This window comes from Trachypithecus francoisi, unplaced genomic scaffold (genome assembly GCF_009764315.1).
Source record: "Trachypithecus francoisi isolate TF-2019V2 unplaced genomic scaffold, Tfra_2.0 Lachesis_group7, whole genome shotgun sequence".
In the NCBI taxonomy this organism is placed as follows: Eukaryota; Metazoa; Chordata; class Mammalia; order Primates; family Cercopithecidae; genus Trachypithecus; species Trachypithecus francoisi.
In genome coordinates, this window is record NW_022681472.1 from 31,059,230 (window position 1) to 31,074,777 (window position 15,548).

Sequence of the window (15,548 nt, forward strand, 5' to 3'; positions counted from 1 at the left end):
GTTTAGAATAGAATAGGCTGCCAAGGTTTATCCATGTTGTAGCATTTATCTGTACTTCGTTCCTATTTACTGACAAATAATAATATTCCACTGTGCAGGCATGCCACATTTTGTTTTTCTATTATCGGTTGATAGACTCTTGTATATTCTCCACTTCTGGGCGATGATGAATAATGCTGCTGTGGACATTTATGAACAAGTTTTTATGTGTACATATGTTTCATTTCTCTGCATACAGACCTAGCATGGCATTGCTGGGTTACAGTATAACTCTATCTTTAGCTTTTAAAGACAGTGCTAAACTTTCTTCCAAAGCAGCTGTGTCATTTAACGTTTTAACCAGCAGTGTATGAGGGTTCCAATTTTTCCACATCCTCACCAACACTTGTTTTTTCTTTATTTCATTTGCAGCCATTATAATGTGTGTGAAGTCTTACCCCATGATGCTGACTATACTCTCAATGTTGTCCTCAATTACCTCTTGATGTATAATTTGCCATGTAGGGTAAACTTCAGTGGGGTGTGGGGTACACTTAAAATTAATAGAAGGATATTTAAAAAGAGAAAAGCACGAAAATGCAGGGCCATGAAGTTCTGATAATAGCTTCCTTCATACTGAAATCGTTTAGCAATAAGCAACAAAAACTTGAATGCCAAAGATATTCAAAACTAGGTTTGGCTTTCATGACTCATGATAGAAGTGGTTACGCACAGCAGCCAAAATGAAGATAGTCATTCAGTTTTATTTTACTATAAAGACTAAGTGAGAGGTGAGGCTCGTGTTTTCACGCACATGCTGATTGTGAGACTGGAAAGGTCATAGTTGATTGTTCCTATACCTTCTTTTTATCAAATCAAATGGGACAACACATATTTAAAATTCATTTGTCTGTTTATTTGCTTTTTTTTTTGTAAATTATAGTTTTCTATGTATTTTTTTCAAACTAATATATCTTTGATGTTACAGGTTCAGTCGGCAATGTGTTGTTGACAAGGACAAAAGGAATCAATGTAGATATTGTCGATTAAGAAAGTGTTTTAGAGCGGGAATGAAAAAAGAAGGTAATAATTATGGTGATGATAATTAACATTATTGATGAAAAGTGATAAACATACGCACACATTCTCATTGATCACTATAACCTTTTTACATGAGTTCTAATATCCTCACTATAATAAGGAGGAATCTATGGTTCCTCAAGTTAAAGAATTTAGTCTAAGGACATATAGCTATTAAGTGGTGTAGCCAGTATTTATCTGGTGACTATCTGATTATGGATATCATTCTCTCCACCACTATATTGTCCAAGGCAACAAAATTATTGACTAAATAGTACACCAGTATTCTGTTAGTGGCTTGAAATTACAGATTTCATTTTTTTTTTGAGATGGAGTCTCGCTCTGTCAACCGGGCTGGAGCGCAGCAGCACGATCCTGGCTCACTGCAACCTACCAGGTTCAAGTGATACTCCTGCCTCAGACTCCCTAGTAGCTGGGACTACAGGTGCGCATCACCATGCCTGGCTAATTTTTGATTTTTAGTAGAACCAGAGTTTCACCATGTTGGCCAGGCTGGTCTTGAACTCCTGACCTCAAGTAATCCACTCCGTTCAGCTTCCGAAAGTGCTGTGATTACAGACTTGAGTCACCACGCCTGACGCAAATGTATTTATTTTTGTTCTCAATAACAAATGAGTGTCTTTTTTCTTTTAATGAACATTAACTGAACATCTACTTTTCATGCATTCATTTATTTACTAAATACTTATTGAACACTGCAATTTTCCAAACACTGTTCTAGGTGCTGAAGCTTCAATAGTGAACATAGTAGACAAAATAATCTTCCCTTTCAGGAAGCTTATATTATATCGAGGGACCGAGACAATAAACTAGATGTGCTATTTTAGTGTGTACTAATTTCATCTTGCATATATTAAGTAATCTGATTATATTCTCCTACATTCTAAATACGGTTAATTTAGAAACAAATGTATTGAACACATTGTAAACATTTAACAGCATGTAACAACTACAAAATTCTGTACTTGTCAGTTTTACTGTTTGGTCATGCCTATCATATGCAAAGAGATGTTTTTCACAACTATTTCACAAACTAAAAAAACAAATGAAATCACTATACTAAAGAAGTGTAAAATATATCAAACCCATCTTTAATATAGTTAGCTTTTTCTTTGTCATTCAATATTTTAAGAATACAGGAATACCATTAGTTTTGCTCAGGTTGGTAATCTTGAAGACAACAAAAAACAAAGTTCACAAAATTAAAGGAGAAGCACTTTCTCATTTAAAAAGTGATTTATCTCTAATTTCATAGGAAGCTCTATTTGGCACTTTACGGGATTAATTACGTACTTGGTCAATTGCCTCCCTCCATTTCTACTTGAACCCCATGTTTATCCCCACAAAAGTGTAAACAAATAACAATCCTATATTTTCTTCATGAATTTTACAATTTGTGAAATACAATTATGATTTAAAATAGGTAAATTTTATCTTCTGTTCATAAAATAACGTGTTAATTTTCTTAAATAGTTTGGAAAGTAATTCTGAGTTTTAAAGTTGATGTATTTGTCTTTTTTACACTAACAGCATAGTAGCGAGATTAGGTGGAAACAAATAGAAACATAGTTTTATGTCAAAAATGATAGCAGTGAGAAGATTATAAATGTTTACGATATCTTTTAGCATTTTTCTAAAGAATAATCATGTAAGTTAAATTCATAAAAGCATAGCTAACATCTTAATATTTTATTGCTGCATATGCATTTCCAAATGAGTCAGTTTAGGTTAAAAATCAATAACAATTTCTGTAAAACAAAAAGAGCACGCTACCAGTAAGTATGATTTTAAAATAAAATATTACTGATTCACTTCAACTTACAGACAACTCACTCCTTTTTTTTTTTTTTTTTTTTTTTTTGAGACACGGTCTTGCTCCGTCTCCCAGGCTGGAGTGCAGTGGTGCGATCTCGGCTCACTGCAAGCTTAGCCTCCCAGGTTCACGCCATTCTCCTGCCTCAGCCTCCTGAGTAGCTGGGACTATAGGCACCGGCCACCACAACCGGCTAATTTTTTGTATTTTTAGTAGAGACGGGGTTTCACCATGTTAGCCAGGATGGTCTCGATTTCCTGACCTTGTGATCTGCCTACCTCGGCCTCCCAAAGTGCTGGGATTACAGGCTTGAGCCACACTTGGCGTGATTTTATTCTCTAGATGGTAAACATGTGAGTTAATGTTTTCCCTGTCACTCCTCCTTATATTTAAAAATGCAGTTTTCAGTAAGGGATTTGGGGAACTACATTATTATTATTATTATTGTTATTACTATTATTTATTTTTTCTGAAGTAAAGAAGCAGATCTAGCTCTCTCTTAGAAACCTGTATAATATATAGGATTTCTTCATCTTTCCAAAATGCTGATATTCAAACCTCAATTTTCTCAGGAGAGACTGCTCCATGGTACAACTTTTGCTTTATTAATGTTGGTAAACTGTCCCATGGACAGTGTTTTATAAGAGATCATAATATTGTAATCCTAAAGTCATTGTAACTAAAATAAATTTACTTTCCATTTTTGCTAGTGTTTTATAGAGAAAAGAAAATGGAAGTTTCAAAATCTATGACTCACATTTTCTGATAGTGAATACACTCTTATCTTTGACCTGGTCAATCTTATAGGCAACGCTCTTCCTCTAGTTATCTTACAGTTTTATTAACTTTCAGAGAGTAGAAAACCACGCTATTAAAAATGTAGCATGGCAGAACTGGCTGAGCCAACACTTTCTAACATGCATGCTGTCATTACATCTCAAACAGCAATGTTTTATGAGCTCTAGTGACAAGCCTGACTATTCTTGTTTTTGAGAGTAGTACAGAATGAAAATATCTTTCTCCCACCGTCTTTTGGAAAGACCCTTTCTCAATTTTTTCACTTAAAAAAACTCCTCAAACTCTATATCCTAACATACACTAAAGAGAAGTGCTCAGTAAATACTGTGTTTTTTCCTTCTAGCTGTACAAAATGAACGCGATAGAATAAGCACCAGAAGAAGCACATTTGATGGCAGCAACATCCCCTCAATTAACACACTGGCACAAGCTGAAGTTCGGTCTCGCCAGGTACCTGTGGCACACCAGCATCAAACCCTAATTAATAAAATCGAATGTCCATGTAGACATCATGCTAAAATAATATAAGTTTATTCAAATGTGCTCATTACTAAAATAAGTTACATTTACACACATTTAAGAGTTTTACCTTGAAAGTTTGAGTGGGACTGCAGACTTAATTTTGACTATTCTTGAACAAGATTAGTTTTAAATGGAAAAATAAAATACATTTCAGTCTGAGATTGTTTTTAAAAAAGCTTGCTTATAAGGTTGATTCAAAATAATGAATAGCGCAAAGGTCTGTAGGCAGTGTTTTATTTTATTGATTGAATCTGTACAACCCACTACCACGACTTTTGGGGAGTTTGGTTGAGATTTGTTATCAGAGCTTCTTTCATTGGTAATGACTTCTGTATTATTGGGACCTGCTTCGGAAACAGACATTTAAATGAAGAGTCAGAATTCAGAAAACACAGAAGAAAGAAAACTTTATTATTTTAAATTTATCCAATAACAGTTCTACAGCTAAAAAAAAAGTCATTAGTTATATAGATAAAAATAAATTATTTAGTGTCACATAAAGAAATCCTTAAATCAAATTTATTTTAGCATTGACCTTATTAGAAATGTTAATTTTTTTCTATTATAAAGTCGATTATAAAATTGCCAAGTAGTTAATCAGGTCCTATAATGAGTCAATGCAACTACTTTCATTTTTGATAACACAAGGGTAATATGATGAGGTTAACATCACCTTTATCATTATTACTTGAATATTGCTTGATGGGCAATAAAGCTTTTAGAGAATGACTTAAAGGGGAGCTATGAGAAAATATTCAAATACAGATAAAGATACACTCACACGCATGTTCAAAAATAAGTTTATAAAAACTTTTAGACTTTTTTCTTTCAGCAGAAAAGCTTTATTTAGCTTATATTTTTATATAGTCTAAAATTATACATAATCTTACAAATGTATTATTATATGTTAAGCTCTTCAGCATTGCTGAGTCACACATTGGTTTCTTAATTTAATTTTGATGGGCTTCCTTTTAATGCAGTGAGACAAACAGTTCTTGCTTCCTGTCTCCCCAACTGGGTAATCTTTATGAAAACATTTTCTTCATAAAGTTCCACAAATTAAAGAAAATATCACCTTTAATTCAAAATAAAATCAAAGAGCATATTACATATGGATACTATCTATCTATTTATATAGCCATTTTAATTGTAAAATTCCTCAAAAGTCAGGATAAAACTTAGTGTACAGATTTGACCACTAACATAAGATACTGCTCCCAGAGGATGGCACTATATAAATGAAATGGTTTTAAATTAACTTGTAAACTGATAGGTATTTTATTGTTCAATTTAAATCAGTATTTTATTTTTCAATTTAAAATGTTTAGTATTTGTCAAGATACTGTAACAACAATAGTGCCTACTTCTATGGCCTTTATTTGTCACAGTCAAAAAACAAAAGGGGAATGTTGGCCATCTATGATTTTAAACGATAATATCATGTTTTTCTTAATGCTAGATCTCAGTCTCAAGCCCTGGGTCAAGCACTGACATAAATGTTAAGAAAATTGCAAGTATTGGCGATGTCTGCGAATCTATGAAACAGCAGCTCCTAGTCTTGGTGGAATGGGCTAAATACATTCCTGCCTTCTGTGAATTACCGTTGGATGATCAGGTATACATTTAAAAATTTATACGTGCTTTGAAAATGCTTCTTGAACTTTGCTAAGTTTATGTCCTTTCCATTTTATTTGTAATGCATATGCTATATTACTATATTTGACAAAAGATAAACTATGAGAAAGGATTGGGTTTTCTTACCCATCCACCTTTTTCTATCAAGAGGCACAACTGTTTGACTTCTATTTTAGGGGTGTAGCAAATGTATTGATTGGACGAGAACTGAACAAAACACTCCTCTGCCCTTTTGGAATTTTAAAAGGCTTATGTGAGGGAGAAAGGCAGATAGCATGTAACTATCATTGTGAGACAAAATATTAGAAGAGTGAATGTCTGTGAAGAAAATGGTGGATGTCGTGTACTGGCGTTTACTGAAGGTGCTATATAAACCTCCTCAGAAATACCAGGTCACTCCTAGACAGAAACCACACAGGTTATGATGTTGTCTTGGTGGGTACTTCATGCAATTAACATAAAGTTTTACCTTTCATGTTGTCAGTTTTATCCTAGAATTTATTGTATAAAAGTTATGTGTCTGGCAAAAAGAAAAAATGTCTGTAGAAGCATGATAAGAAATTTATACAGAAATAAAATTATAGAAGGAAATATAGAATGATCTTTTACTAATACTTATATTTTCATATTTTGTCATATGTCCATTATAATATTTTAATAAGTGCTTAGAAACTTGAATTTCCTGATTGTATTATAAAGATAAGTATTTTGGTTTCAGATTCATTTTGAGTTGTTCTTACTAAGTAGGGTATAATTTTTTGTAGATGAAAATAATTTGAAAAATTCCCTTTCTGTCACATTAAATTAACAATGATAAGTGTCGCAACTAGTGTATATTTATTTTTAAGAGAGCATTTCACCTGGTGACAGGAAAAAAAATACAGTGAAATCTGAAGTAATTCTTAAAAGGCTCTGTAACTGCCTTCCTGGTATGAGTCATGAATATTGACATATCATAAAGATAGCATGGCTCAGAAGGTTATGCCAGAGTGAATAATGCTAAATTGCTAAAACCTACCAGTCTCACCCCAAGCAATATAAGTAAGGTTACGTTATGTATCAGTTTTATATTTTTATTATCATTCTTCTTTAGAAATTGCTGACTTATATATACAATGATTTAAAAATTGGGAAATTAAAATCCAGTAACCAGTGAGAAACAGTTTTAATTTGCCAACTGATTCTTTAATAATAACAGTATAACATTTATTAATTAGCCACAAATTTGTAAATGTCTGTTATGAATAAGGCACTGGGAAATTAGCTTTCAGTTGCACTATAAATTACATAATTTCATTTAATTATCTCAGGAGCTCGGTGACAGGTGTTATCATATTCATTTTACAGTTTCTAAAACTGAATCCTAAATCAGTAAAATTCATTCAATAAATTCATCAAATGAATATTTGTTAGATTACTGTTCAGTTTTAGGAACTGTGGGTATTTAGCAGTAAAAATACAGATTTCTTCACTATTCTCATAAATGTACACTCTGAGAGAGGTGGATAACTTAAAAATGCAAAAATTATGAGAAAGTTCCTTCCAAGTGGAGATAAGCTCTATAAAATGCTATAAAATGGAATAGAATGAGTTGTTGGAGAATGGGGATAAAATGAGAAGAGAGACTTTAAACTGAGGACCAGAGAAGTTATTACCTGAGACCCTGAAAGACAAGGGGCCAAGCACAGGAGAATCTGAGAAGAAAGCACTCCAGATACAGGAACAGCATGTCCAAGGTTCTGAGTCAGGCAGGAGCAATGTGAACAAGGGGTGCTGCAAGATGAAGTCAGAGACATGAGGGCTGGGAGGCAAAGCACTGACTCACTGTCACTCTTCCCATCACCTGCGAGGCCATGTTTGAGGAGTTTGGATTTTAGTCTAGGGACAATAAGAAATCATTAAAAGAGTTTTCAGCCTGGACTGGGGTGGTAGCAATGGAGATGAAAAGAAGTGGATCACTTTGGCTTGTATTTTAAGAAGCAGCACTAGAATTTACTGTAGAGTTAGAGAGGGCTCAAAATAGTCTCTTGTTTTGATGTGAACAAGCACTTTGGATTACGGCGACATTTACTAGATAAAGATACTGGAGAAGTGTTATGTTGGTAGGTATTAAATTTGTAATGCTTCCTATACTTCCTAGTGGTGATACCCAGCAGGTAATCTAGTGTACAAATGAAGCTTAGTTGAGAGCTTACTGCAAAGAGTTAGGGGTTCAATCTAGAAAGTGGCAGAACCCAGACCTCCCATCTTTTCCTTACAACAAGTCTTTGCTTTGCTTTTGTTTATTTAGTTTATTACATGCAGGAGATTAAGTTTTATATATGTTTTATCATTTAGTACTCATGAGTACATGATGAGCTTTTTTTTTTTTATCTCTACTCCCATATTATAGATGAAAACAAATGAGTAAGTTCCAAACACACAGGTTAACTTACACAAGGTTAAAGAGGTAGTAAGTGGCCATGCTGGGATTTGAACTCTGGTCTGTTTGATCCTGTTTCCCTTCCAAACAGTTAACTTTCTGCTTTTTTTTTCTGCTGCTATTGTATTGACTTGCTAGATAGTTTTAAAATTTTTGAAAAGTTGATTCTATTGACATGCTACATAGAAAACTGGAAGTTTACTGATGGTATGTATCTATGAATGCTATAGTTTGTTAAAACAACAACAACAAAAGTCCCAGGCTTAGAGAACACTGTAAGTTAACAAGACTCATGTCATCTTTTAATCATTATATATTATAATTAATTGTTAAACTTAGAATTTTTCATTAAGGTGGCACTGTTGAGAGCTCACGCAGGGGAGCACTTACTCCTTGGAGCTACAAAGAGATCCATGATGTATAAAGATATTTTGCTTTTGGGTAAGTTTTTTTTTAATATAAGAATAAATTATGCATATTTTATTCTTGCAATAATATACAGGGTCTGTTCTGTGTGTACCAAGTATTTGCAGACTCTGTCAAATGGTGCTGTCACTTCACAGGTTGGATTTAATTGTGTTCTCACTTGGCCTTATTTTTCCTCGCCTTGACTGTATCTAAGTTCAGAGTCCATGAGATGATCAGGGAGCATTAAGATTTAAACATAAAAAAGAGATGTTGTTCAATAAACATAATATTGAGGTATGTTCAAATTATATCAGAAAGAATAATTAATGACTTATATGGCTTCCTTATGGAGTCTCAATGTGTTTTCATATTTCCTCAGAGTCTGTTTTTTATTTTATAGGCTTTAAAAAAAATGTTTACATCCTATGATCTTATTGCCCATGATATGCTACAAAATGATCAAGTACCATGATGTGCTACAAAATGATCAAGTAAAAAAGTACTGGTGGTAATGACTATTTTGATAGACAGGAATGCTAGAAAAGGCAAAAGAAGGATAATAGATGTGGGGTGGTGGAGTAGAGAAGACATAAAGAAAAAACTTTGTCTTCATTAATTGCTCCAATCCCGCTATTTTACTTAATGTATACAATTAGATTTTGAGGGTTGAGATCTTTCTGATACTTACTAGCTCTACCTCTCTCTGGCATGTGTGAAAATATGACTAGATTATTTTATTTTTGCGCTAGATATTTTAGCCCCAAATATTAATAAATTGAAGACAATATAACAATATCTAATATTGTTGTGGGATTACTATGTAAATGCACTGGTCTAAGTACATTACGTGTATTTATATATTCTCTCATGTAATCCTTGAAATAGCCCTAAGGGATTACTACTATTATTTACAGCCCATTTTGCAGGTGAAGAAATGGAGGCAGAGAAAGTTTACCAAAGGTCACAAAGCTAGTAAAGAATATAGTCAAGAATCTAAACCACATAATGTGATTGTGGAGACTATGCCCTGAAATGTTATTAAATACCTCCCTTGCATTTCTGGTAAACACCTAGAATACTGTTCTCATTGTAGACCTAAATGCAATATACCTAGAAAACAAAATGTCTACTGTATAAATTCTAGTTCTAAATTGGTTTACCCAGAATAATTAGGTAAGCTAACATTTCATAAAGAAAGAGTGAAGCTCAAAAAAAGATATTAACTATGTGAAGTGAAATATATGTTAGTTTTACCATGGTAATTATTTTACAATGTAGATACACATCAAAGCATTACATTGGGCCAGGCATGGTGGCTCATGCATGTAATCCCAGCACTTTGGGAGACAGAGGCAGGAGGATCACTTGATGTCAGGAGTTCGAGACCAGCCTGGCCAACATGGTGAAACCTCATCTCTACTAAAAATACAAGAAATTAACCGGACATGGTGGTGGGCGCCTGTGATCCCATCTACTCTGGAGGCTGAGGCATGAGAATTACTTGAACCTGAGAGGTAGAGGTTGCAGCAAGCTGAGATCGTGCCACTGCACGCCAGCCTGGGTGATAGAGAGAGACTCTGTCTGCAAACAAACAAACAAAAAATCACGTTGTACACTTTAAATATATACAATTCTGTTTGATGGGCATACCTCCATAAAGCTGGGGAAAAAAGAAAGAGTGAGGGTACCGTTGAATATGCTGCTACCCTGAGGATTGTCTTTGCCTGCAGTGAAAGAATTTAGAATATTTGTCTTTTTATAAAACCAGAAAATAACAATTTAGCTGTTATTTTTGGAAGCTATAAAAATGTCCATTATATTATAGCCAGAGAATTTCTGAGTTAGAAAGATATTTAGGGAATAGGTGGTCTAGCTTGCCACCCAATTTTTGAACTCCCTTAAAGTCAACCTTATAAAGTGGTTATCCCACCTCTATTTAAAGAAGTCCAGGAAGAGAAAATACACTATCAGAGGCAACTCATGAGAATTCATATGCTAATTTAAACAAAATCAGCTTCCTTTACTTAGACGTGTTAAAACTGTCTCCATAGTGTATGCCTAGAATGCCTAGAGTATCAACGTGCTGTTTTTAATCTGCTGTAAACAAGAAAGATTCTTTAGGGTTTGTATTATAGTCATTAGTGAATAAAACTCTAATAGATGAGTGACAGAGAAAACTAATCATTGTATTTAGATTTTCTCTTGTCAATTATTAGCATGTTATTAGTCTGCGCTTTTGTGTTATCGCAAGTGACTGATACCATTAAAATGCATGTGATCACATTATCAACGTTATTCGTCCTTTAAGCATGCTTGAGTTTTTCCAGCATAACTAACAACACCACTGAGAGAGAAAGTACATCACTATTCCTTCAAGGGTAGACTATTTTAAACACAGGTTTGTTAAATTTTAAACAATGCTGACAATTTTGGGAGACAGATGGTTATTTTGTTGTTATTGTTTTCTCTTCCATAGGAAACAACTATGTTATTCACCGCAACAGCTGTGAAGTTGAGATTAGCCGTGTGGCCAATCGTGTTCTAGATGAGCTGGTTAGACCATTTCAAGAAATCCAGATTGATGACAATGAGTATGCTTGTTTAAAGGCAATTGTATTTTTTGATCCAGGTTGGTTTTCAAAATTCCACTAGAGAATTAATATAATAAAAATTAAACTACTTTTCAAGATTAGAATATTTATTGTCTTCACACTCTAATTAGGTTAAATCTGTACACTGCCTTTCTTACTCCTTGGTTAGATGCAAAAGGGCTAAGTGATCCAGTTAAAATTAAGAACATGAGGTTCCAAGTGCAGATCGGTTTGGAGGACTACATTAATGATCGGCAGTATGACTCCCGGGGAAGGTTTGGAGAGTTGCTTCTGCTCCTGCCCACACTGCAGAGCATCACTTGGCAAATGATTGAGCAAATACAGTTCGTTAAACTTTTTGGGATGGTCAAAATTGACAATCTGCTTCAGGAAATGCTACTAGGTGGTGAGTACATTGAAGAATTTCTATTTTATTGATTAGAATCACACTAAATATAAGTTTGACCCATTGATTTTTTTATTTTTTTATTTTTTATTTTTATTTATTATACTTTAAGTTCTAGGGTACATGTGCATAATGTGCAGGTTTGTTACATATGTATACTTGTGCCATGTTGGTGTGCTGCACCCATCAACTTGTCAGCACCCATCAATTCATCATTTATATCAGGTATAACTCCCAATGCAATCCTTCCCCCCTCCCCCCTCCCCATGATAGACCCCAATGTGTGATGTTCCCCTTCCCGAGTCCAAGTGATCTCATTGTTCAGTTCCCACCTATGAGTGAGAACATGCGGTGTTTGGTTTTCTGTTCTTGTGATAGCTTGCTCAGAATGATGATTTCCAGCTGCATCCATGTCCCTACAAAGGATGCAAACTCATCCTTTTTTATGGCTGCATAGTATTCCATGGTGTATATGTGTCACATTTTCTTAATCCAGTCTGTCACAGATGGACATTTGGGTTGATTTCAAGTCTTTGCTATTGTGAATAGTGCCGCAATAAACATACGTGTGCATGTGTCTTTATAGCAGCATGATTTATAATCCTTTGGGTATACCCCACCCAGTAGTGGGATGGCTGGGTCATATGGTACATCTAGTTCTAGATCCTTGAGGAATTGCCATACTGTTTTCCATAATGGTTGAACTAGTTTACAATCCCACCAACAGTGTAAAAGTGATCCTATTTCTCCACATCCTCTCCAACACCTGTTGTTTCCTGACTTTTTAATGATTGCCATTCTAACTGGTGTGAAAGTTCTGGCTAGGGCAATCAGGCAAGAGAAAGAAATCAAGGGTATTCAGTTAGGAAAAGAAGAAGTCAAATTGTCCCTGTTTGTAGATGACATGACCCATTGATTTTTTTGGTCCATATTTAATTCATCTGTTGAAGTCACTGTGATGCTCCTGAATTTTTCTCCTTCTGCTAGGACATAATGAACTCAAGTTTTTACATTTAGAAAATTTGCAAGACCCATCAGAGAGACAAAAATACTTGGACAGATTCAAACCCCCATTCTTTTTTTGTTTTCTTGAGACAGAGTCTCACTCAGTCTCCAGGCTGGAGTGCAGTGGTGTGATCTCGGCTCACTGCAACCTACGACTCCCTGGTTCAAGTGATTCTCCAGCTTCAGCCTCCGGAGTAGCTAGGACTGCAGGCACATGCCACCACACCTGGCTAATTTTTGTATTTTTGGTAGAGACGGGGTTTCACTGTGTTCACCAGGATGGTCACCATGTCCTGACCTTGTGATCTGCCAGCCTTGGCCCCCCAAAATGCTGGAATTACAGGCGTGAGCCACCGTGCCCAGCCTCAACCCCCGTTCTTATTAGCCTCCACCAACTCTACTCCACAGTCCCTTTGACTTAAATTTTCAGATCCTTCCAAACATGGCAAACAGAAACAAATTTCCTGGTTTTATGACCTCTTCAGATATATCATGGTTTTTCATGCCCTGATTTGTTTAAAACCTCAAGGATACTGGAATTGCAATATAACCTAATACATATATATATATATATATAAAATATCTTAAAAATGAACATTGTGTTCCTGAAATAATTAATTGACACAAAATAGTAGAAAGGAAAAATGATATTTCATTGTTGCAATAAATGTCAGGAATAAGTTAAGAAATTTATTTTGCATTCCAATCTAGATTAAATTTCCTTGTAAAATCATCATATTTGCTTTTAGTTTTCTGGTGCATAATTTGTTCCTAATGATATCTTTCTGTAATGAAAGTTGTTCATGCTATTACGGTGATCCCAAATACTATAAACTTGAGGTAAGTGATTCTTGGAATTGCCTTAACAACAGGCAGCGAACCTAATGATTCCAGGAAATGGCACACAAAGTCCATTTTTAATATACAGCATAATATGATGCAACATTAATCTAGCCAATGTACAGTGAAAGCTGACATTGTTCTTAATATGCCAGTGGTTCTGTCAATTTATTTTTGAATTCCCAAAAAGCACTTGGCAAAAATAGCAATATTTAAGCTGTCAATCAAAACATTTGTTTCAAGGTAAACTTGCTGTTCCTGATTAAATATCACTAACACAGCATCTTTTTATCTTTTGTAGGGGCTTCCAATGACGGTAGTCATCTCCATCATCCAATGCATCCACATTTGTCTCAAGATCCATTAACCGGGCAAACTATACTTTTAGGTCCTATGTCAACACTGGTTCATGCAGACCAGATCTGTAAGTATATAGGCTACTTTTCAACCATGATATTTCTTAATTACCTGAGAAAAAGTGGAATTGTGGGAAAGAATCTATTAGTAACCAGAAATGGCAAAAACTTGGTGTAATTTCCCATCTGGGACTCAGCAGTAGAAGATTGCTATTCAGCTTGTCACTTATTCTCCCTAGAAGTCAGTTTCCTAAAATGAAAGGAAATTCAGCTTCCTAAAATGAAAATGTAAGAAAAATCTTTCTACTTCATAGATCTGGGGAGCACAAAAGAGTATACAAGTAGTCCTTGCTCTGCATGGTAGTGTGAGACCGTAAAAACGACAATGCAAGCTGAAACTATGCAAGGGAATCGAAATAATCAATGGGAAAATTATTTCCTGCTTGGGACCTTCAAAAATGTTTGTGAAAACATTAAGAACTCTCTTAATGTTTATGGAAACTAAAGAAATGCAATCTTTATACTTTTTTTGTAGAATTAAATATAAAACATTTCAGTTGGTACACTGTAATTAAAACATTAGGAATATTGACAATCAAAGTGTTTTCTTTATAAAATAATTGTGAAACGCAGTTTGACCAGTTCTTGTCACCTTTTAAAACTTACATTAGGAAGTGAGGATCTTTTCTACTCCCTGATGAGTTTTACTCTTTGGGAAGTTTGGATCAGCTTTCAACATTTTATCCCTTGTATTCTCAATGTCCTGGCATGTTTCTGAGAATTCATTTAACGTGAAATTTCTTTTGCCGCTTTCACTTCTTTTGGGACACCTTCTCCCCTTCTGACACATCCAGCTTTCTCATTTATGTGGACAAGTTTTCCTTCGCTAAGTTCTTGGCTGCATATTTAGAGACTCAAACGACAGCAGCGGCAGCATTCCCATGGACAGCTACTTCTTCTGTGACTGCATTCGTGTTCTATTTGTACGTCACTTGCAGCATCATCACCTTCTATTCCTTTTCTGCACTTTCACTGTTATTGGTCAATTCTAATTCAATTATTCAGTTTTGTAAAATGTGAGTGAATTTACCACTAGGAAACAAGAAGGCCACACAGCCACTGTATGCAGTTTGTTTTCCATCCCTGAACTGAATAGAAGATGCTCAGTGACCAATCATGGATAGACTAAAAATTATGGCATGATCAGTCATTGATCATAAAGCACATCTGTTATTTAGATAGTTGTTTGCAGACTGAAGAGTTGGCAGTGGAGTCTGTATTTATGAAATTACTCACTAATTTTGAGTTACCGTGGTGACTGAAACTTGAACCATGTTGTTGCCAGACTGGTGCTGTTTAAGCCACGGTAACTAGAATTCATTCACATCAGAATTGTGCAGTGAGGGCTGCTTATGAAAACTCCTTGGAACTCAGATGACTATATAAATACCATAGAGATTGTTTGTAGCTAAGTTAATCTGTTATTATAACCTTCATGATAATTTTATTTTTCTAAGCTATTCTAGTGATACAGATCTCTAATTATTTGATAAAATATCTAGATTAACTGATTAATTGCTTCTGAATTTAATGTAATTAATCCCAGATTTACCTTCGATCTATTGCCTCTGAACACCAAACCTACTAACTCACTGAGATGACTTGAGTTATT

The 15,548-nt window shown here is 34.7% G+C and overlaps 1 protein-coding gene across 7 annotated transcripts in view; it reads left to right on the forward strand.

Annotated features, from left to right (window-relative positions):
- HNF4G (hepatocyte nuclear factor 4 gamma) overlaps positions 1–15,548 on the forward strand; it is a 155,614-nt gene that overhangs the window by 135,291 nt on the left and 4,775 nt on the right. For all 7 annotated transcript variants that reach the window (XM_033202725.1, XM_033202726.1, XM_033202724.1 and 4 more), the window contains 7 exons: positions 968–1,062; positions 4,035–4,141; positions 5,673–5,828; positions 8,624–8,711; positions 11,155–11,307; positions 11,439–11,675; positions 13,822–13,944. In XM_033202725.1, the coding sequence (XP_033058616.1) occupies positions 968–1,062; positions 4,035–4,141; positions 5,673–5,828; positions 8,624–8,711; positions 11,155–11,307; positions 11,439–11,675; positions 13,822–13,944 (959 nt within the window). The remainder of the gene's footprint in view (positions 1–967; positions 1,063–4,034; positions 4,142–5,672; positions 5,829–8,623; positions 8,712–11,154; positions 11,308–11,438; positions 11,676–13,821; positions 13,945–15,548) is intronic.